This window comes from Ctenopharyngodon idella, chromosome 19 (genome assembly GCF_019924925.1).
Source record: "Ctenopharyngodon idella isolate HZGC_01 chromosome 19, HZGC01, whole genome shotgun sequence".
NCBI lineage: Eukaryota > Metazoa > Chordata > Actinopteri > Cypriniformes > Xenocyprididae > Ctenopharyngodon > Ctenopharyngodon idella.
The window spans coordinates 18356000-18380109 of NC_067238.1; the positions used below are offsets into that span (position 1 = coordinate 18356000).

The following is a 24110-nucleotide window of genomic DNA, read 5'->3' on the forward strand; positions in this document are numbered from 1 at the left end:
TACCACGGCCAAGTCCCAGGCCGGGGTTCTAGTATGAACAACGGGCCCCAGCCTCCCGAGTACCACGAAGGAAGCATATAACAAGGGGGTCTCGACCCACAGAGGAATCCCCCAGAGGAGCATGATAGGCCGATATGGCCGCAACATAAACCTTCAGAGTCGAAGGGGATAGACCATCCGAGAACTTGTCTTGGAGAAATTGCAGCACTAAGCTGGTAGAAGAATGGACAGGGTCCACATGACGTTGTCTACACCAAGTAGCAAATAGCTTCTATTTATAGGCATAAAGCTTCCTCGTGGAGGGAGCTCTGGAGTGGAGTATGGTCTCCACAACCTCAGTTGGGAGACCAGCATCTATGAGCCTGGACCCCTCAGAGGCCAGGCCCACAGTCTGCATAGTTCTGGGCGAGGATGAAGTATCATGCCGCCCGCTTGAGACAGAAGGTCCTGCCTGAGAGGAATCTCCATTGGAGAGCCGTCCAAAAGAGACACTAGGTCTGAAAACTAAATTCGGGTTGGCCAGAACGGGGCTACCAATATTAGACGGACCCCGTCCCGGCGCACCCTCTCCAGAACTCCCGGGAGCAGAGCAAACGGGGGAAATGCATACAGACGCAGCCTCGGCCACGTCTGTACCATGGCATCCAGGCCCAATGGCGTGACAGAGAGAACCATAGTGGACACTGGGTTGACTCCTCTGAAGCAAACAGGTCGACTTCTGCTCGACCGAAATTTTTCCAAATGAGCTCCACCACCTCGGGGACCACAGGAGGATCCGACGGGCCAAGTTGTATAGTTGGCGAGACCGCAGACCCCCCTGATGGTTGATATATGCGACCACCGACATGTTGTCTATACGGACCAACACATGGTGGCCTCTCAGGTCTGGAAGAAAGTATTTTAATGCTTGGAATACCGCCATCATTTCCAGCTTGATGGTCCTCCCAGAGACCCTGAGCTGAGCAACCCTGAGCTGAGCAACCACTCATGATTGCCCCCCAGCCCATGAGGGAAGCATCCGTCGTTAGCATTACGCGACAACAAGTAGCCCCCAACACCGGACCTTGGGACAGGAACCAAGGCTTCTTCCACATGACCAAAGCACGAAGGCATCGCCGCGTGACCTTGATCATGCGAAAAGGATTTCCCCTCGGAGAAAACCCCTTGGTCCTGAGCCACCACTCTAAGGGTCTCATGTACAGCAGGCCAAAAGTTATCACGTTGGACGCAGCTGCCATTAGACCCAACAGTCTCTGAAACTGTTTTACAGTGAGTGACTGGCCTAGTTTCACCCCATTCACGGCCCTGAGAATGGAACTCACACGAGCAGGGGACAACTGTGCCTGCATCGTGGTGGAGTCCCAAACTACCCCTAAGTAGTTGGTAATTTGAGCCAGAACAAGCACATTCTTCTTGGCATTGAGCCTCAGCCCAAGCCTCTTCATATGGGACAGAACAACGTCTCGATGTTGAGCTGCCAGATGTTCGGTTTGAGCTATAATCAACCAGTCGTCGATATAGTTCAGTACGCGGATGCCCTGGAGTCTTAATGGAGCCAGAGCTGCATCCACGCACTTCGTGAACGTGCGGGGTGATAGTGCTAGGCCGAAGGGAAGAACCCTGTATTGGTAAGCTTCGCCCCCGAAAGCAAACCTGAGGAACTTCCTGTGTTGAGGATGGATGGATACATGAAAGTAAGCGTCTTTCAGGTCTATCGCCACAAACCAGTCCTCGGACCTGATCTGTGGGATAATCTGTTTGAGTGTGAGCATCTTGAACTTTAGCTTTTGCACAGAGCGATTTAACACACGTAAATCTATGATGGGACGCAACCCTCCATCCTTCTTTGGAACTATGAAGTAACGGCTGTAAAACCCTGACAGCTTGCTGGGAGGAGAAACCCTTTCTATAGCTCCTTTTTGCAAGAGCGTCATAACCTCCTGTTCCATCACCAGAGACTGCTCGGGGGCCACCACTGTGGGAAGGACCCCATTGAACTGGGGCGGGCGAGACCCGAACTGAATTTTGTAACCCTTTTTTATTATGAGCAGCACCCATTTCGAGATATTTGGGAGAAGTTTCCATTCTGCCAGAAAATTTACTAAGGGAACCAGTCTCTCGAGACTGGCCTCTGGTGTTTTTCGAGCACTTGACTCGGCGCCCTGAAGCGGCGAACCGGCAGGGAACAGCCGAATCAAGTGATGACCGGCCCTCCTGGGAGGGTCGGTGGGGACCGCTATGCCCCGAAGCACACGAGGTGGCAGGGTTGGCAGAACGGCCCCCTGAGGGCACCGGAGAGGAGTTAACTTTATGGATTTTAATATAGGACCCTCTCCGGAGGGGGCTGCCCTCACAGGTCCTGAGCCACTGGCGTCAGGACCTCTTCGAAGCCTTCTTGCCGATAATGATGGTCCGCAGATCCGCCCTACCCCTTGAAGGCTTTGGCTGTGTTGACCGCCCCGGACCCCAAGCTCTCTGCTGGGGAGCACAGGTGGCAACACTGGCTTTCTGTTGCGCTCTATGCGCCGAGGAGCTGGTCGACGGCCGAGACTGCTCCCGCTCAGCAGTCTCGGGGGGGATGAGAACGGCGGGGAAGGAACCTCTGGAATGCCGCTGATTGTTTATGTGTCTCCTGGAACCTCTCGACGACCGATGTAATGGAGTCGCCGAAGAGGCCCGCAGGAGACAGCAGCGCATCCATCAGGATGCTCTTATCTTTATCTTTGATGTCCGAGAGGTTGAGCCATAAGTGCCTCTCCGTGGCCACCAGGGCTGCCATAGAACGGCCGATTGACTTGGCCGTCTCCTTGGTGGCACAGAGAGCCAGATCGGTCGCTTTTCTGAGCTCTTGAATGGTCTCAAATGTAGCTTCCCCACTGTTATCAACTTCCCCCAGCAGGTCGGCTTGGTATGCTTGTAATATCGACATTGTGTGTAAACAAGCCGCTGCCTGACCTGCCGCCGTATAAGCTTTGCCCACCAGCTTTGATGTTGTCTTTAATGGTCTGGTGGGCAGCGTCGGGGATTTTAGGGACGATGCAGACACGGGCGAGATAGCTCACAACCGTCTCTTCTACCTGAGGCATCGCCCCATAGCCATGGTGTTTCAGCCCCACGATATTACTGTATGTCGATGTTTGGGGGCTGAAAACACGATACTGCACGGGTCTTTGCCACGACCTCAACACCTCGGTGTGGAGGTCGGGAAAGAACGACAGCTCTCGACGCTGAGGTAGCGACCGAGCGGGGAGGAAGCGTTCATCGAGTTTGCTTTTTGATCTTACTTCGCTCCTCTCCGCGGGCCATTCAATTTTTAACTTATCTATGGCCCTGTCACTACCTCTAACAGCTCCTCGTAGGCTGGAGATGAGGATGGCGAGCTCTCTTCTCCAGCCTCGACGCTCATCACATCCAACTCCTCAGAGCTGGATAGATGAAGCGCCGGTGCCTCTCTCCGGGGGGAAGAAACCGCAGCGCGTGCTTCCACCGCCAGAGGAGAGACACTGGGTCTAACAGGTGAAGGCAGAGATAAGGCTGGGCCCGTCTCTAACCCCGCTGTCAGATCCATTTGTGAACCCCACGAGTGGAGCCGGCGTTTTGCCTCAGCAAACGTGGGACCCGATCCGTGGGGAACACTGGCCGCGGCACCCTCTTTATCAAAGAGAGCCCGGCGCGATCTCAGTGTCCTGAGAGTGAGCTTCTCACAATGCACACAGACAGCTCCCTCGAGAGCTGCCTGGGCATGCTCAACTCCCAGACATACAACACACAGCTCGTGTGTATCCCCACCCGTGATGTAGCGAGGGCAGGGATGAACACACTTAACAAACTGCTGTTTCTCTGCCATAATATCGTGTCTTTTATATATATGGAATATATGGTGCGGTGTACTGATACTCTTGTCCCCGGACGAAGAGATCGTGACTTATATATATATATAGAGAGAGAGACAAACAACACCAAATAAGACACACAAGATAACACTGAGCGCTTGTGAAGACACAGAAGCTAGCGTTCTTTGTTCTGGGTATGCTTTAGTTTCCTGGTCCGTGACGTCACCCGCTTCTGACGTCTCGTCATGTTATTGGTTAGATTCACGAGTGCTTCACGACGCAATCACGCAGAGGCGTTCCCAATGCGTATGACGCAGCGTTGACAGTTCCTATGAAAGGGACCCACAAACCAACAACCTGCTCTGGGGCCCTGAATACAGTCAAACTATCCAGCTCAACTTCATACAAAATATCAACAACATTTAAAAACAACAGATTTAAAACAGTAACAATCATATTCAGAACTCACCGTTTGACAGTTTCTTTTTGTCGATCCACCAACAAATGAGAACAAGAACTAGAAGTAGTAATGTTGCTGCTGCTCCTGTTATATAAAGCCAGAGAATTTCTGTTTCACAGTCAAAACATGCTCCATCTGCAGAAAACAAAACCATTATGAATGTTTATTAAATCAACATTATCACCTGTTGAACTGAATCAGGGAAATTTAACTGTATTTGTTTGTGACCAGAAACATTGATCTGTTTCATCATTATCATGTTCTCCTGCTACAATATGATGCAGAAGCTCATATTGTACTGTATAAAGATCATTCTGCTCATATTCACTCAAGACTGAATTTATGGTGATATTTACCCCATTTTACTGTAACTGGTTCAGTCAGACTGCTGTGAATGAGCAGACAGTCATAAGATCCTTCATAATTACAGTCGATCTTCACACTGATTCTCATCTGAAAGGTTTCATCATCATTTGGTCTGATTCCAGAAGATGTTTGATGCTCAAGGATGTTTCTGTACAATCTAATGTTCATCTGAACATCTCTGGGGTAGAAACCAGTGGCCAGACACGTCAGAACCAGATTACTGTGATCATCAGGAGCAGCTTTCCTAGCAGAGACACGAACATCTGGAGAACCTGGAGCAGAAAATAATAATGCAATTAAACATTTACAAACAATTTGGTTCTTTCTGAAAAAAAAAAAAAAAAATTCTTCATATTCATGAAAAAAGACCTTTTGTGAGTAAACAATCACAAGAAGAAGTATAGAGAAAACCCATAAATGAACACAACTGTCAAATATATATATTTTCATAAATGCAATTGTTTCATAAAAGTGTTTCATAATGTTAAAGGCTGCTGATGTGTCACTACAAACACAGAAAGTAAAAAAAAAACCATTTAAATAAAGATATTTCAACATTTCTGAATGTGTCCTCGATGGTTTTACATTTTCAACTCATCAGTATTTATCTTTTTACTAAATGATGATCTGCTGAACTTATGTCACGCTCACATACAGAGACAGGAGTATATTAAAGTGATCTGATCAGAACTTACTCTGTTTTGTGTTATTAAATGTTGAGATCCAGTTCATGCAGCTCTTGAAGAAATACTTGATGTACTGGTTTCGTTCTGTTTGACGATCCCATTTCTTTTTGGTTTCTTTGGCTTTGGGGCTTTTATCAATCCACTTCATAGTGTCAGAATTAAAGGATATAAAATCCTCTCCATCAAATCCATATTCATCAAAGACAGTCAGACTCACTGTTCCATCAGGAAGTTTCTCCAGTTCACAGCCAATTATTCTCTGAAGAACATGAAGCTCTACAATCACAGAACAACACTCATGACAAACTTACAGTAAATATAATATCTGATAATGAATAAGAGTAAATCATGAATCTCACCAGAACACTGTGAGTTTGTGCAGTTTGTCAGAGTCCTGATCTGATGAATGAACCAGCCTCTAGAATCAGGTGGATCTGGAGCTTCAGTCCAGTCATCTTCAGTCAGAATCCAGACTCTTTCTTCATCACTGAAGTGTTTGATCTGTCTGTCGTCACACACAACCACAGCACTGAACTCTGGGAATGTGTCTGCTTTAGTCATGACTGTAAACTTGTAGTGGAGGAAGTGTTTCTCTGAAGAAGATAAAAAAAAACTATGAATACCACAGAAGCGCGCTTCCTGCCACATATACAAAACGATAGGCGACAAATGGTTGTTAAAACTACCTTAAACTACTGAAAACAAACTGTACTATAAAATATACTATAGAAATGTATTTTATTTTATATAACATTTTATAATATTATACAGTAACAGTAACAATAAGTAACTGCAATTTGATGGTCGCGATTTTTGCTGTCGAACGTTTAACTGAAACTATGTTCTTACCTTGCAGCGCATCTTTAATATAAGGGTAAAAACATAAAAATATAAGCAAGAACATTCCTTTGTCTACACAGAACGTTTTAAAAAAACAGTCTATCGACCATTTTGTCCATTATATTTCAGTCGAGCGCCCTGAACAGATCTAACGGTATATTAAACTGAAAGTTTATCTCGTCTCTTCCGGATGTTTTGAGCGAATAGGGGCACAAACTAACGCGGGGTTAATTGTAACACACGTGGTTTAAATAGCCTACTTCCTCACACGCTAGCATGAAGAAACTTAGCGTATTTACTAGTTGCCATATCGACAATATATAGAGAAAAAAATGCGCCAAAATTCAAAAATCTTTGGAAGATATCACTGAACATTTATTTAACAATAGCAAAAGTAAATTTCTTACTTAAGCTAATTTTTCATCTATATTTTTTGTTTTTATTTATAATTAGACAAATCTGATATTATTTTAATTTCCAATCTCTTGTTTAGCAGTTTGGGTAGTTCTTTAATGCTTCACTAGACTAACTATCAGAAGACACTAACCAGGTTTAAAGTCCAGTTGCGCAGAGAGGGTTAGTTGTAACACTGCGTTACAATGTGCCCCGCTATTAGAACTATAGGGTACAACGGGGCTAAAGGCACACCTTAAGAGAAAATGTGCTTTTCACTACTCTCAAAGTGTATAATTGCAGAAAAAAAAAAAAAAAAATGTTTGTATTGAACATTGATAAAGCAACAGATTTTGTATGAAAATAAATCATAAAAGTGGTTAATTTTGTTTAAAAATCTTATAAATGTATGAGGTGGTGAGGGGGGCCTTTTACCCCACACATGGGGTAAAAGGCACACAGTATTGATACAAATACATTAGCTAAAATAATATATATATTTTTAATAATGTCTAGGTTAATACTTGTTGGAAAGACTCACTAATTAGTAAAGTTTGTACTATAGAAAATATAAGAATTATTTTTTGTTCAATAAATATATTTAAAATAGACCTATGTTAATACAAACATTACATACAAACAAAATTACTTTAAAAAGTAAAATTCTGAAAGCATTGAAGCAGATCCCATAATATTTAATTGCCAATGCCAATATTGACATTTAACATGTGTTGTTCAAAGAGACACATTAAAGCATGCATCTGTCAGACACTTCAGAGTCACCTGTACATTTGATTAATACATTTTCCCTGCATGGAAATCAATCCCATGACCTGATCATGACTAGATAAAGTGCAGGAACACTATGAGGAAATCTCCATCCTTACAGTGTTCCTGTAGCTCAGCTAATCATGACATAGCAAGCAAATGTTACTATTAAAACACACACAAAGTCTCCTGACAGGATTTAAAACATGATCTGAAAGAAAGGATCTTGGTTGTTATATAAATTCAGCCTGTAGAGTTTAACCATGACCGCTGAAAGTCAAATCATAATCACAATAATGACACTTACAGTAGATGATGTAGTGCACTAGTAACCAGAGAAGAGATGATCGTAATAATTAACGAAATACATGTAAAATAAAAGCGTTTTTTAGTCTATTTAATTTAGGATACTAATTTGTCATTAATGTCACAATACTTAAAATAGCTGAGTTGTTAATTTATAGATATTGTTTGTAATTTTACAGAGTTTTGGGTACAATGTAAAATAAAAGAAAACAACCGTAAAAGAATCAATTATTTTCTGTAAAATTCGTTTTTTTTTTTTTTTTACAGTGTATAGGTTATGCCTTTCCAATCTCCTAGACCAACAAACATCGCAAAATCAATGTTTTATGATTTACGCATTTTTCAAAAATTTTACATACACAATATATGTACATAATACATATACATATGTTATATAATTATATGGACTTATAATTATATACACAATAAATAAACAAAAATAAAATGCCAGTAAGTATTCCAGGACTGGAACGGTGTAACATAGTTGCACCACTTCGTCTCTGATGTCCTCGTCTGAAACAACAACAGAGAATTGTTACATGTAACACATATTATATGTTCTCAATCCTTTGAAATATTCAAGAAAATGTCAAATATAAAATATCTGATACAGTGTCCTATTTCATCTAAACATAAAGCAACATAATAAAAAGTGACCGTCATGATTCAGTATTCTTAGTTAAACAGTCACCAATTAGAAATGGATGAATGAACAAAAATTAAAGTCTTAAACAAACTACATTTCTTGCCAAACAGAGATTGAACATAAGAATACAGTATTATCAGAATGAACCAAATTGAAAACCATTTCTATTGGTGTCCATAAACCACAAACCAACAACCTGCTCTGAGGCCTGAATACAGTCAAACTATCCAGATCAACTTCATACATTATAAAAATATCTTTAAGACAAGAATATTTAAAAACAACAGATTTGAAACAGTAACAATCATATTCAGAACTTACCGTTTGACAGTTTCGTTTTGTTGATCCACCAACAAATGAGAACAAGAACTAGAAGTAGAAACGCTGCTGCTGCTCCTGTTATATAAAGCCAGAGAAGTTCTGTTTCACAGTCAAAACATGCTCCATCTGCAGAAAACAAAAACATTATGAATGTTTATTACATCAACATTATCACCTGTTGAACAGGGGATGAACACTTTTGTAAACTTAATCTTATAGTGTATTTAAGCTGTCTGTCACTATAGTAAATGAGCTTAACATCTATATACTATTTATATTTCTTCAATCTATCTATCTATCATTCTATATATCGTTCTATCATTCTATTGTTCTATCTATCATTCTATCTATCTTTCGTCACATTAAATCATGCTAGACACATGGTAAAAATGTTAGCAATGTGCTAATAATGGTAACAAGATGCTAGTAATGTGCTAAATCATGCTAACAACATGCTAAATCATGCTAGCAACAATGTTAACAACGTGCTGATAATGTTAACAACATGTTAGCAACGTGCTAAAAAATGCTAGCAATGTGCTAATCATGTTTACCCCATTTTACTGTAACTGGTTCAGTCAGACTGCTGTGAATGAGCAGACAGTCATAAGATCCTTTATAATTACAGTCGATCTTCACACTGGATCTCATCTGAAAGGTTTTATCATCATTTGGTCTGATTCCAGAAGATGTTTGATCCTCAAGGATGTTTCTGTACAATCTAATGTTCATCTGAACATCTCTGGGGTAGAAACCAGTGGCCAGACACGTCAGAACCAGATTACTGTGATCATCAGGAGCAGCTTTCCTCGCAGAGACACGAACAACTGGAGAACCTGGAGCAGAAAAGAAGCATAAAATCATAATAAAATTAACAGATAAATATATGCACAGAGATTGATTGTGTCTCAATGGTTTCTGTGTAGTGAAAACAAATTGTATTCTTCATTTTATCAATAAAATTCATCATTATAAATTCATCTTCTGTGTTCCACATAAGGGAAACAACAAGGGTAACAAAATGATGACAAGGTGAATCAGCCTTTTAACCAAAAGTTTGTCTTTATAACTCTCTGTTTAAGTCTTCACTTTAACTCATAAGTGTCAATCTGATGACTGACATTATCTGCTGCATCAAGAACATTTACTTTTCAACTCATAGAGAAACACACACACACACACACACACAAAGACAGGAGTATATTAAAGTGATCTGATCAGAACTTACTCTGTTTTGTGTTGTTAAATGTGGAGATCCAGTTCATGCAGTTCTTGAGGAAATACTTGAGGAATTTGTTACGTTCTGTGTGACGATCCCATTTCTTTTTGGTTTCTTTGGCTTTGGGGTTTTTATCAATCCACTGCATAGTGTCAAATTTAAAGGATATAAAATCCTCTCCATCAAATCCATATTCATCAAAGACAGTCAGATTCACTGTTCCATCAGAAAGTTTCTCCAGTTCACAGCCAATTATTCTCTGAAGAACATGAAGCTCTACAATCACAGAACAACACTCATGACAAACTTACAGTAAATATAATATCTGATAATGAATAAGAGTAAATCATGAATCTCACCAGAACACTGTGAGTTTTCACAGTTTGTCAGAGTCCTGATCTGATGAATGAACCAGTCTCTAGAATCAGGTGGATCTTTAGGAGGTTCAGTCCAGTCATCTTCAGTCAGAATCCAGACTCTTTCTTCATTACTGTAGTGTTTGATCTGTCTGTCGTCACACACACCCACAGCACTGAACTCTGGGAATGTGTCTGCTTTAGTCAGGACTGTAAACTTGTAGTGGAGGTAGTGTCTCTCTGAGGAACATAAAACAATGTCAAAATACTAAACGATTGTCAAATGATTGATAAAACCAACTTAAAACCCAAAAACAAACTCTACTATAAGGTATACTGTAACTTGTATTTTTATTTAACAATATATTTTATACTATTCATATAGTATGTTTGTAAATGACTGCAATTCCTAGGTGAAAAAAACGTCTAGGTTATGTATGTAACCCTCTCTCCCTGAAGGAGGGAACGGAGACGTATGTCAGAAGTGAACCGACGAATTGGGATATAGCATGAGAGCCCTATCACCTTCGAGTGTTAACTAAACGAGCCAACGCACTTTGGCGTGCGTGATTTGAAGCACCTGCTCCGTCTCGCAGCACGGGTATAAATACGGAAGCGGATGCACGCACAGTTTGTTTTTCGCTGAGGAGATGAGCATGTGGCCCGTGCTCAGCAGTGGCAAAGGAACTGCGGCGACGGGATGTACGTCTCCATTCAGGGAACGAGGGTTACATACGTAACCGAGACGTTCCCTTTCAGTCGGTCACGTTCGACGTACATCAGAAGTGAGCCGACGAATTGGGATCCCTAATAAAACGCCACAGTTATTGACTCCTTCCAGCGCCCGGTGTAAGCCTCGGCTTCCCGGCGCACCGTGGGGCGGAGAAGGGACCGGAGTCTACTGCTGTTCCGCATGACCCGATCAGTAAGACTTGGATAACACTGGGAAAGCGTGCCCACAGGGGACACTGCGGAGACCACAACCTGCCCGAAGGGAGGTATTACGTGAGAATACACATATAGACTGGCCATGGGCAATGCACATATGGAAGTCCCTGGCTCCGGCCTGTCACAGGGGGAGAGACACATCTGGGCAGGCTCTGCCAAGGGAAAGACACAGACTCACCGTAGTGAGGTTACCGTGGAGAATACACATATGGGACCGCCGAAGTGGTCGCAACATATGGCACCCAGCTAAGCACATGCAAGTAAACTAGTGCTTGGCCTAGCATCACACACTCCACAGTGTCCGAAGCCGCAAGGGCTGAACGACTGGTAGCAGCTGTTTGAAGCGGCCCAGCGCAAGACGTACTGCTAGCAACTCGAGGCAATTGATATGCCACTGCAGTTGAGGCCCCGTCTACAGACCTGCGACTGCATGTCCCCCCCACCGTAGTGGAAGCATCTGTGGAGACCACAGCATGCCTGGACACGTGATCCAGGGGAACTCCTGCCCGCAGGAACGAAGGGTCCGACCACTGAGTGAAGGTACGAAGGCAGGTCGGTGTGATGGACACGGAACGTGCCGCGTTGCCACGCCCATCTCGGGACTCGGCCGTGAGGCCAGTGCTGAAGCGGCCTCATGTGAAGCAATCCAAGCGGTGTGACTGCGGCTGCGGATGCCATATGCCCCAGGTGCCTCTGAAATAATTTCAGTGAGTTTGCTCTTGAGCAAACTCAGGCAGTTTAACATTGACTGGACACGCGCCTCACCGAGGAGGCTGACCGAGTCCAGTTCCATTCCGATAGAATGAGCCAGTCGTCAAGATATTTGAGAATGCGAACGCCACGTTGCCTGAGGGGAACAATGGCCGCCTCCGCAACCTTGGTAAAGATGCGGGGCGACAGGGCCAGCCCGAAGAGTAGGACTTTGTACTGATATGCCTGACCCTCGAACACAAACTATAGAAAGGGTCATTGAAGACGCCACTCTCTATGACAACTTGCTGTGATAACAGCAGTTTTTGAGCTGTGAGCTTGCGGCCCCGCACCGATAAGAGGCTTTTTCCTGAAGAACACTCTTTAAGTCGACATTCTTAGGAGACTGTAGAAGCAGGAACGATCAATCTGCTTCAAATCATGCATGCCAATGTGTATTGGCTTGTTTAGTTAACACTCGAAGGTGATAAGGCTCTCATGCGATATCCCAATTCGTTGGTTCACTTCTGATGTACGTTGAACGTGACCAACTGAAAGGGAATTACATTTCTATAATGTACTTAAAGTGCTCTATTTTCGTGCACTATAATTGTAATTATTATACTAAAAATTCTTCTTTAGTACTTCTTAAGATCATCTTAAGAACATCTAAGTGTACTCAACTGTGCTATTTTGAGAAACCATGTAATATGAACTAAACTGTGCTTTTAATATACTATCTCCGTATTAAAAAATGCATTTAGTTACCACTTGTAGTACACTTGAACCCATAGTGCACTACAAGTAGTTACTAAATACAGAGATAGTATATTAAAAGCACAGTTTAGTTCATATTTCATGGTCTCTCAAAATGGCACAGTTGAGTACACTTATATGTTCTTAAGATTATCTTAAGAAGTACTAAAGATGAATTTTAGTGTATTAATTACAATTATAGAGCACGAAAATAGAGCACTTTAAGTACATTATAGAAATGTACTGTATTTCACCTGGGTTTGTAGATCGTTATTTTGCTGTCGATCATCTACTGAAAATACCGTGTTCTTACCTTGCTGCGCGTCGCTAAATAAAAAGTGAAGCAATACAAAAATAAGCAAAAACATTCCTATGTCTATACAGAAAATGTTTAAAAACTAGAGCCTATCAACCATTTTTGTCCATTATATTTCAGACGAGCGCTTTGAACAGTTATCTCGTCTCTTCCGGGTTGTGTTGAGAGCATTGCCGCCCTCACTGGTTGATTGGTGATATTACACTTTCGTTTTCACACAATATAAAGTTTTAAACACTGTTTAGAATAGTACAATGTACATGAGCTGCAGTATGTACTCAACTGAAGAGAAGACCATTTATCAGAAACAATTTTAGGCTAAAAATCTATACATGTTAATATTCAGTCAACAACATGTCATGGTTAGCAAGATTGTAACACTTTTGCAGTCCTGTTTGGTGAAATCACACACTTCTTTGAAGAATATAAGCATCAAGCCCAAAATACAACGCTTTATCACAGACTGTTACACTTTTCTGCAGTTATTAACACTAAAAACATCTATAAACATCAAGCTAAATTCTTTATATTTTCATTAAAAAAAAAAACAAATGTACATTTACAACACTATATTTGTGCTTTTTCTGTCACATTATCTAAATTTCAAAAACTAGCAAATGCTGCTATGTGTTTCTAACACAACAGCTGAGAGAGCGACAAGAAATTTTAAAACTTTTGCTTTTCTGACGGCTGTAATTAATCTCAAGATATTTTTTATGATTTGGAAAGTCACAGAAATGTTATTGTTATTATTTTTGCCACTGATGCAAACATGAATACAAAAGTCAGAGTCTCCCGTTCACCACTACAGAAATATATATATATTGTTTTTTAGCTTATGAGAAGCCTGTAAATGTAAACATGTGTCCATTAATGATGTCAGTGTACAAACCCAATTCCAAAAAAGTTGGGACACTGTAAAAAATTGTGAATAAAAAAGGAATGCAATGATGTGGAAGTTTCAAATTTCAAGATTTTATTCAGAATACAACATAGATGACATATCAAATGTTTAAACTGAGAAAATGCATCATTTTAAGGGAAAAATACGTTGATTTTAAATTTTGAAAACAAAAATTCTTTTTGCCCTAAAATAGCCTGAATGTAACTCTAGAGCCTTGCTTCATTTAATATATGCGGATCTATGAATATGCTAATTAGCCCCGCCCCCACACACTCGCACGAGCTCAGAGATCCACTCTGTCAACTTACTGAGGTAAACACTGCACAATGGTATCGCTTTTTACAACATCGGACACATGATGGTAATTAATATGATTAGCCTTTTGCTCTATCAAACAGCTAATAATGTGTTGCTAATGTTCCACAAACCATGTTCCCGTTCGCCATCTCAGAGTCAAACAGCTGCCTTCTAACAATCACTATCCTTCGAAATGCTTTGAACAACTCAGAACGTCATGGAGAAAGGTATATAGTTCGTCATAACATCGTAATATACATCATACACCCACTATATTGCTAAATCGATTTTTCATATCAACAGAAAAATATACTAGAATGTATTCTCTCAAGACGCCTCTGCTAGTTCGCTGTTAATAATATGCTAAAATCCGCCGGCAAGTTGACGTGATTGGTTACAAGGTAGTTTATGACGTCACAGACACCATCCATTTCAAATCGCGGCTTTAAAACTGTCTTTAGATCACTGTAGTATAAACAGAAAATACCAAAGACTATAGAATAACACAAGACATGTCACTCGTATTGTTTTGAATGGGAGAAAGTGTAACGCTCAATATGGCGGAATAAGTCCCGCCTTCAAAATAAGAGCCAATCGCCGACCTGTAAAGTCATCGCGTCACTGCAGCGGCCATTAGAAGCATCGGTTTCTATAGAAACAGTCAGACGCGCGCCTCCGAAATGAGGCACAAGAGACGCGCATTTAGGTCTGCGCATGCGCATTAGCTTGATCCAGCCTAAATACTGTTTTTTTTTTGTCATGATTTGAGCGTTCGGAAAAAAAAATTATGAGACAGTTATTGTCAGATTTCATTGGTGATTTCAAATATGAAATTTAATCGAAAGCTTGGCAAACAGCTTTGGAGAATTTGATGTTTCCCCATTCAAAGAGATAGGAGCTGCATGATGCCCAGGATGCCCGAGAGGCGTTTCAAAGATGGCCGCCAAGTGAAATGACTTGTCTTAAAGGGACTTTGAAAATACTCAGCAATGGTGTTGACTTATGAATTTGCATGTGGTTTGTCTTAAAGAATATCAAAAACACCACTTAGACATATAAACAACCTTAAAAACTTGATTTTCACCACAGGGGGAATTTAACTTTTTAATTTGTAGCTATGTGCAGTATTTCTCGGCTGTGCCTATTAATAAGTTTGACATCTAGAATTCATTATGTTCTTAAAACATTTAACAAACAATGTTTATCCACATAAGGATGTAATAACTACCTAAAATAAATAAAATTAAATGAAAATGAAAGAGTAACACAAACATTTTAAACTCATGTGGCTCCACCATGGGGCTGCGCCGATGCCAAATGACGTCATGCGCGTGCACGCATTAAGGCAGACTGCAGTCAAAACTCGGCGGAACATAGTGCGCTGCTCCTCTCATCCTGCCTGTCTTTTCAATTAGAAAGAGATGCACACTTTTACCTGCGCCATGCACACCCAGAGAGCGTGTGTAAAATATAAATAGCAAACATGTTTCACACGCTCTCGTTTAAAAACATTTTCTTTATAGTGATGTTTCGGCTTATTTTTCATTCTTGTCTAAGCGATGCGCTTCAAGGTAAGAACAGAGTTCATTTGTTTTTCTGAAGCTTGCTGTTAGCTATCTACAAATTTATCAACTATTTAATCTTTTGAGTTTGCAACAGGTGATTTAACTGGTTAAGTTGTGACTTTACGCCAGATGTGAACGATCGGCAGTTTCTTGAGGCATATTTTTATTCCTGGCTCTCTATATATGATTATGTATGTTCTATTACTATATTACTGGCTATATGTGACCCTGGACCACAAAACCAGTAATAAGGGTCTTTTTTTAAATGAGATTTATACATAATCCTAAAAGCTGGATAAATAAGCTCCATTGATGTATGGTTTGGTAGGATATGACAATATTAGGCTGAGAAACTGTTTGAAAATCTGGAATCTGAGGGTGCAACAAAAAAAAAAAAAAAAAAATTGAGAAAATCGCCTTTAAAGTTGTCTAAATGAAGTCCTTAGCGATGCATATCCACTTATAAATTTTATGTATATTTATGGTAGGAAATCTGAAGCGTGTGTCTTCATGAAACATGATAATTACTTAATATCCTAATAATTTTTGGCATAAAAGAAAAATCGATAATTTTGACCCATACAATGTATTGTTGGCTATTGCTACAACGTTGGCTATACGTGCGACTTATGACTGGTTTTGTGGTCCAGGGTCACATATTACTATTACCCCAATACCTCCCCCCACCCCCCGAGCTCGTGAATCAGTATATTGTGTGCATGTTTGGCACTGGTAAAGGGCACTGGCTCATTACACATTGTGACACTGACACTATTTCCGGCGACATCAACGTCCTCATTGTTCAACCAGCGTCACTCACTACTGGTATTTACGAACAACAACAGAACTGTTATCTTTGTAACATGATTTTTTTTTTTTTAATGTTGTTTAAAGTATGGTAAGTAGGCTACTTTGGTTGTCACACATGTGTTCTGTATTCAGGATATGACCATCATGGATTAGTGGACCATTCCATTAGTACTGAACATGAATGTGCACCTCGACACTGAGAACGTTTTTATTATTATTATTATTATTATCAGTGCAATTTCAACATGCAAAAGAGATGGGGATAGACTATCGGTCAAAAGTTTTTGGACGGTAAGATTTTTAAAAATAAGTCTCTTCTGCTCACCAAGGCTTCATTTATTTGATCCAAAATACAGCAAAAACAGTAATATTGTAAAATATTTTTACAATTTAAAATAACTTTTTTATTTGAATATATAGTAAAGTGTAATCAGTGTCACATGATCCTTCAGAAATCATTCTAATATGATTTGATGCTCAAGAAACATTTATGATTATTATCAATATTGAAAACAGGATTATTTGATGAATAGAAAGTTGAAAAGAACAGCATTTATCTGAAATATAAAGCTTTCGCAACATTATAAATGTCTTTACTGTCACTTTTGATCCTTGAATAAAAAAATAAAAAAATTAAAAAACCCTTACTGACCCCAAATTTGAACGGTAGTGAACAAGGACAAATGTAGGGCGGGGTGTGATTTTGTCCGTGGGGAATTGATTGGGTGATTGTGGTTTGCTATTAGTGGCCTCGTGTCCATGTTGATTTCATGATTACATGACTTTAAAACATCTGATCACTGGTATAATGTATTCCTTGACTGGATACTTGAAGTGTTTCATGTGTTGTGTGTGTTTCATATGTTCCTCAGAGAAACATTTCCTCCACTACAAGTTTACAGTCCTGACTAAAGCAGACACATTCCCAGAGTTCAGTGCTGAGGTTGTTGCTGATGACAGACAGATCAAACACTTCAGTGATGAAGAAAGAGTCTGGATTCTGACTGAAGATGACTGGACTGAACCTCCAGATCCACCTGATTCTAGAGACTGGTTCATTCATCAGATCAGGACTCTGTCAAACTGCACAAACTCACAGTGTTCTGGTGAGATTCATGATTTACTCTTATTCATTATCAGATATTATATTTACTGTAAGTTTGTCATGAGTGTTGTTCTGTGATTGTAGAGCTTCATGTTCTTCAGAGAATAATTGGCTGTGAACTGGAGAAACTTCCTGATGGAACAGTGAATCTGACTGTCTTTGATGAATATGGATTTGATGGAGAGGATTTTATATCCTTTAAATATAAAACTATGCAGTGGATTGATAAAAACCCAAAAGCCAAAGAAACCAAAAAGAAATGGGATCGTCAAACAGAACGAAACCAGTACATCAAGTATTTCTTCAAGAGCTGCATGAACTGGATCTCAACATTTAATAACACAAAACAGAGTAAGTTCTGATCAGATCACTTTAATATACTCCTGTCTCTGTGTGTGAGCGTGACATAAGTTCAGCAGATCATCATTTAGTGAAAAATAAATACTGATGAGTTGAAAATCTAAAACCATTAAGGACTCATTCAGAAATGTTGAAATATCTTTATTTAGACTTTAAAGATTTGTATCTGTAAGTGAAACATCAGCAGCCCTTCACATTATAAGACAATTAATTTAGTCTAAATTATGAAAATATAGGAAAATATTTCAAGGTTGTATTCATATCAGGCATAACATTATGAGCACTGACAGGTGAAGTGAATAACACTGATTATCTCTTCATCACGGCACCTGTTAGTGGGTGGATATATAAATTTTGTCCTCAGAGTTGATGTGTTAGAAGCAGAAAAAATGGGCAAGCGTAAGGATTTGAGTGAGTTTGACAAGAACCAAATTGTGATGGCTAGACGACTGGGTCAGAGCATCTCCAAAACTGCAGCTCTTGTGGGGTGTTCCCGGTCTGCAGTGGTCAGTATCTATCAAAAGTGCTCCAAGGAAGGAACAGTGGTGAACCGGCGACAGGGTCATGGGCGGCCGAGGCTCATTGATGCACGTGGGGAGCGAAGGCTGGCCCATGTGGTCCGATCCAACAGACGAGCTACTGTAGCTTAAACTGCTCAAAAAGTTAATGCTGGTTCTGATAGAAAGGTGTCAGAATACACAGTGCATCAGTTTGTTGCGTATGGAGCTGCGTAGACACAGACCAGTCAGGGTGTCCATGCTGACCCCTGTCCACCGCCGAAAGAGCCAACAGTGGACATGTGAGCATCAGAACTGGACCACGGAGCAATGGAAGAAGGTGGCCTGGTCTGATGAATCACGTTTTCTTTTACATCACGTGGATGTCCGGGTGCATGTACGTCGCTTACCTGGGAAACACATGGCACCAGGATGCACTATGGGAAGAAGGCAAGCCAGTGTGATGCTTTGGGCAATGTTCTGCTGGGAAACCTTGGGTCCTGCCATCCATGTGGATGTTACTTTGACACGTACCAACTACCTAAGCATTGTTGCAGACCATGTACACCCTTTCATGGAAACGGTATTCCCTGGTGGCTGTGGCCTCTTTCAGCAGGATAATGCTCCTGCCACAAAGCAAAAATGGTTCAGGAATGGTTTGAGGAGCACAACAACAAGTTTGAGGTGTTGACTTGGCCTCCAAATTCCCCAGATCTCAATCCAATCGAGCATCTGTGGGATGTGCTGAACAAACAAGTCCGATCCATGGAGGCTCCACCTCTCAACTTACAGGACTTAAAGGATCTGCTGCTAACATCTTGGTGCAGATACCACAGCACACCTTCAGGGGTCTAGTGGAGTCCATGACTCGATGGAAGGTGGACATAATGTTATGCCTGATTGGTGTGTGTGTGTATGTATTAATATATATATATATATATATATATATATAAACCAAATTCTTTGTAAATGTTTATTTGCATTATTATTTTATTATTTTCTGCTCCAGGTTCTCCAGATGTTCATGTCTCTGTGAGGAAATCTCCTGATGATCACAGTAATCTGGTTCTGACGTGTCTGGCCACTGGTTTCTACCCCAGAGATGTTCAGATGAACATTAGATTGAACAGAACTAAACTTGAGGATCAAACATCTTCTGGAATCAGACCAAATAATGATGAAACCTTTCAGATGAGAATCAGTGTGAAGATCGACAGAAACCTCAAAGGATTTTATGACTGTCTGGTCATTCACAGCAGTCTGACTGAACCAGTTTCAGTAAAATGGGGTAAATATAAATTCTAGTGCCTTATATAAATATAAAATATAAAACCATAAATTCAGTCACACATAAAGTTGTAGCAAAGAGAACATGATACTGCCTCAACTAAACATTTATTAAATAAAAAAATCTTTCTAAATGTTTTTATATCTATTTTTATTTTCGTTCTGCAGATGGATCATGTATCGACTGTGAAACAGAATCTCTATGGCGTGTTGGAGCAGGAGCAGCAGCTGTATTTCTAGTTGCAGTTCTCGCTGAGATTGTGATTGGTTACTTCATCTACAAAAGGAGATGGTCAAATGGTGAGTTATGAATATGCATCACTGTTGCTTTAAATGTCTTGTTGTTGTATTGTTGTAATATCATTGTTTAAAAGACATTTTTAAAATGTATAGGCAAAGATGGGCAGTTTAGACCATATATACAGTAGAAATATGTGAACTAGTGGAAATTTTGATGATGACAATTGAAAAGTGTGATTTTTAGACCTGGAAAAATCAAGGAAATTAAAATTACAGTTCAGTTAAATAGTTTATTTGATTATTTAACATATTGCCACTCTTAGTTTCTATAAATTTAAAAAGTGCTTCAAATATTGTTTTTGATAAGTGTTCAGAAAGATTGAGAACTGCTGGCTTATGGGCTCTAATTAGAAATTAAATGTTTTTCATTTTCTTTCATTCTGAAGAAAAAAAATAATTTTTTCCCTTCAGCTGTTTCTAATGTCTGTTTATGGGTCGCCTCTACTTTAATCAGAATAATTAATCATGCCTGTCCCTGTTTATTATGTTTCTTATGATCAGCTAAAATGTGAAGCTTCAAACTTTCCACATTTGACAGTTTCTTGAAACATTTACAGGATCAAGAACATGTAATATTTGTAATGTGTGTAACCATATTGTTCTCTGTTGTTGTTTCAGGTAAAGGGAAACGGTGAATTAGGAAACGCAGTGAAGCGTCAGGGGTTTTAATGCTTCTGGACACGCTGACTGCTGCAGAATTCACACTGAACTTCAAGTATTTTGCACTAAAATCATGAATTTACTGTTTTTACACAAGGTTCTCATAAGCTAAAAAAAATATTTCTGTAGTGGTGAGCGTGAGACTACAGCAAATATGACAACAATGCATTCCCTTTTGCTCCAGTAGCCAAAATAATAATCCACGATTGCATTTAATGACTTTCTAAATTAGGAAAAAAATCTAGAGATTGATTACAGCCGTCAGAAGAGAGAAAGATGTCAAATTTACTGTCGCTCAATTCAGCCAAAGCACAGAAAACCCTCTTGTTTTTACAGAAAAGATCTGGCAGCTGTGATTTCCAACAAGCTGTAAGTTGCACTATTTAAAACTCATTTTAAATTTAAAAATGTTCATCACAAGCAGCTTTTCTGCAAACTGAATTAAACACTAATATTTACAAGGTGTAGACTTTAATTAATAATATGTAGAAGGTGTAGATGTTGTTTTGTATTTATTGTGTCATACACACAAATACAAAACACTAAAATAATAATGCAATAAACATCCAACAACCTAAGATGTAATACAAACTCTAATGTACATCATTTAAAAAAAGAAATAAGAAACAATTATTAAAATAAAAAAGCCATCAAAAGTGCCACGCAGGGAGTTCAGCTTTTCAATATAAATTATAAGATCATTTGATCTTTTTTACTTCCAAACACACATTTAATAGTATTTTACTGTAAAAATGACATGAAATGTAATGTTAGACTGTTTACTAGTAAAGGAGCTTAATGTTAACCAGTGAACAAGTTTTCATTGTACCATGTAAGTCTTTTACAAAAAATTGGTGCTTATTGGAGTTTAGATGCAGTGTTAATAACTGTAGAAAGTGTCATCGCAAAAAAGAGGAAAAGGAGATGTAATAACCGTTGTATTGTATTTTGTTCTTATACTGTATTTTCATGTTCTTAAATGAACTGTTTTCACCAAACATGACTGTTAAAGTGTTAACTAACAATGACTTCTTGTTAACATACAAGTATTTATTTTATATTAAAATTTGATTTTTAGCTTTTGTCATTGCTTCTGATAAGTGGCCTTCTCTCCAGGTCCTTTCAGTTCATACAGTGATGAATCTCATGTGCTCTTGTACTATTAGACAGTGTTTCAGAGCTTTCTGTATTGTTTGCACTTCTATTTATTGCCTCCTTAAGATTAATTGCTTGTTGTATTCCTAAATTTTAAGCCATTTTGGATAAAAGTGTCTACTGAATGCTTCTTATGAGCTGCTCAGAACTTATTCATGTTTATAGACTTATTCATGTTTTTAGTGTGTGTGTGTGTGTGTGTGTGAGAGAGAGAGAGAGAGACAGACCAATATTTTTGATCAACAATACAAATTTCTTTAATGCAGTTAGAGTCCAGAAATGAATATATGTTGTCAGGAAATTGTGTATTTTGACATGTATCATGGCAGAGGAACATTTAAGTTTTTATGACACATGACAAAAAAACTTTTGGGAACACTCCCCCTTTTTGTCTTTCTTTCTTTTTTTTTTTGACAGATAATGTGAGATGTTTATGGAATTATGTTTTACATTGTTTGAATATCAGATTTAATCACATTGTGAGTGACTACATTAGATGTACATCCATCTGTAAAGGTGTGAACAAAAGTGACAGTGTTTATTTTAGAGACAGAAACACGTTTAAAGAGTTGGAGAGATCTATAATTCAGCACACCAAAATATACAAGTGCAGGGATCTGAAAACAATATTTATAAAAGACAAAAGGACATTTTTAAATGAAAAGCTTGTATAACCATTGTGTACATTTGTTTAAACCACCTCATAATACCATAATTACCATTTTATGATTGATGCCAAACATCTGCTGTTCTCAAACATTTTCAGTGAATATTAAATTAAATTTCAGTCTGTTCTGCACTTAAATTTATCAAATGGCTTTAGAAGACTTTATGGCCCGTAAATCACAGGTACTCGATTTTATGGGATTTTGTTTATTAATTTACTGATAGATTGTGCTGTTTCGAGAATGATTTGTTGTATGTTCACAGTTTATGCTCTCATACTATAAACTCACACTCAAACTAACTGTGCTTAAGAGAGTTTTTAAAAAAGATAATACTGTTAACAACTCATTTAAATCATTTTTACGGCTAGACTTTTCCTCAGGAACGAAAACGAAAGTGTAATATCCCCAATCAACCAGTGAGGGGCAGCACTGCGCTCAACACAACCCAGAAGAAACGATATAAAGGTGCGTTCACACCATGTTGAAATTACAAGGCTGAATCCGAATTTGCCCACTATACCCTCATTCACTATTCCCTACATTAGTTCACTAATACAGTTCACTTGAAGGAGTTCAAATGTGCTCCTTCGATCAGACCACCGTATGATCTTGATCCTTTGAAATGTTTCATGAAACTCTCACTCACTGGATCTGTGGACCTGCTCAATCACTCCAACATAATCACGATGACTTCAGACCTAGGAAAGATACAGCAGATACACAATAAAAACTTCATCTCGACATAAATATCATGTTCTTGTAAATATGTTTATGCAGTGCAATGATGCCACACTTCACATTTGTTCGATAAATATTATGGATAATCTTATTTTGTTGTCAAATGAAATTCAAATAATGAAAATAATCAGAAATCTCACTATTATTTCACCATATTCACATATTTCTGTACCTTCACATACTGTCGAACTGTTCATACATTTTTAAAATCTTTAAAAAAGATATTTAAACAAGAGAATTAGAGCAATAATGATTGTGTTGAATATTTATTACTCACCATGTGACCTTTTCTAATGGTAGATGCAGTAACCAATCACAGTGAGAAGTACAACTACTGCTATTCCTGCTAGAACAGGACATTTTGTTTCACTGTCAGAATATCTTCCATCTGCAGGATGAAGAAAAACATAATAATGCATCATATTTTAAACTTTGAATAGATTGTAACCTTAATTGTTCATATAATTACTATAATGAAACTACATTATTGGCTCATGAAATGGAAAATCAAAATGTCCTTGATATTTAGAGGTTACTCTACAATAAAAACATACTGCAAGTTTCACGCCTCAAAGCTAACTGCCCAGTTTTCTGTCCTTCTCAGACTCCAGAATATCCTTCCAAAAGATCAAACTATCAGAAATGCAAGGCTGAAGTTTATTTTTAATGATGTGACAGAGATTGGTTATGTTTGTTGGACTCTTTTCTTATTTACGCTCAACATGCTGGTTTCTACATATCTTGTATTGAAGTGTTTGGACTTTAAATGCATGCTAACTTCATAAGCTAAACTCCAGAAACATAATATGAACATCTGAAAATACATTTCATGACCCCTTTAATTACATTAAAACATCAAC

At 39.2% G+C, this 24110-nt stretch overlaps 2 protein-coding genes and 1 long non-coding RNA gene across 10 annotated transcripts in view; 2 read left to right on the forward strand and 1 right to left on the reverse strand.

The window, feature by feature from the left end:
• Positions 1–24110, forward strand: part of LOC127500470 (uncharacterized) — a 94882-nt gene that overhangs the window by 64914 nt on the left and 5858 nt on the right. The gene's annotated exons all lie outside the window — the stretch shown is intronic.
• LOC127500464 (zinc-alpha-2-glycoprotein-like) overlaps positions 1–24110 on the reverse strand; it is a 48428-nt gene that overhangs the window by 3907 nt on the left and 20411 nt on the right. For 2 of the 8 annotated variants that reach the window (XM_051871552.1, XM_051871545.1), the window contains 3 exons: positions 5355–5621; positions 4650–4931; positions 4303–4428 (listed from right to left, as the gene is read on the reverse strand). In XM_051871552.1, the coding sequence (XP_051727512.1) occupies positions 4303–4428; positions 4650–4931; positions 5355–5621 (675 nt within the window). Of the gene's footprint in view, positions 1–4302; positions 4429–4649; positions 4932–5354; positions 5622–5704; positions 5939–6194; positions 6409–9144; positions 9456–9847; positions 10115–10197; positions 10435–12901; positions 13075–24110 lie in introns of those variants that run through there. The other 6 variants (XM_051871549.1, XM_051871548.1, XM_051871551.1 and 3 more) reach the window with 6 other exon arrangements.
• Positions 15442–22225, forward strand: LOC127500469 (H-2 class I histocompatibility antigen, K-Q alpha chain-like). The gene is made up of 6 exons (XM_051871568.1): positions 15442–15676; positions 17353–17586; positions 17670–17936; positions 19452–19730; positions 19898–20029; positions 20648–22225. The coding sequence occupies exons 1-6, from the start codon at positions 15589–15591 to the stop codon at positions 20662–20664; spliced, it is 1017 nt and encodes a 338-aa protein (XP_051727528.1). The 5' UTR covers positions 15442–15588; the 3' UTR covers positions 20665–22225.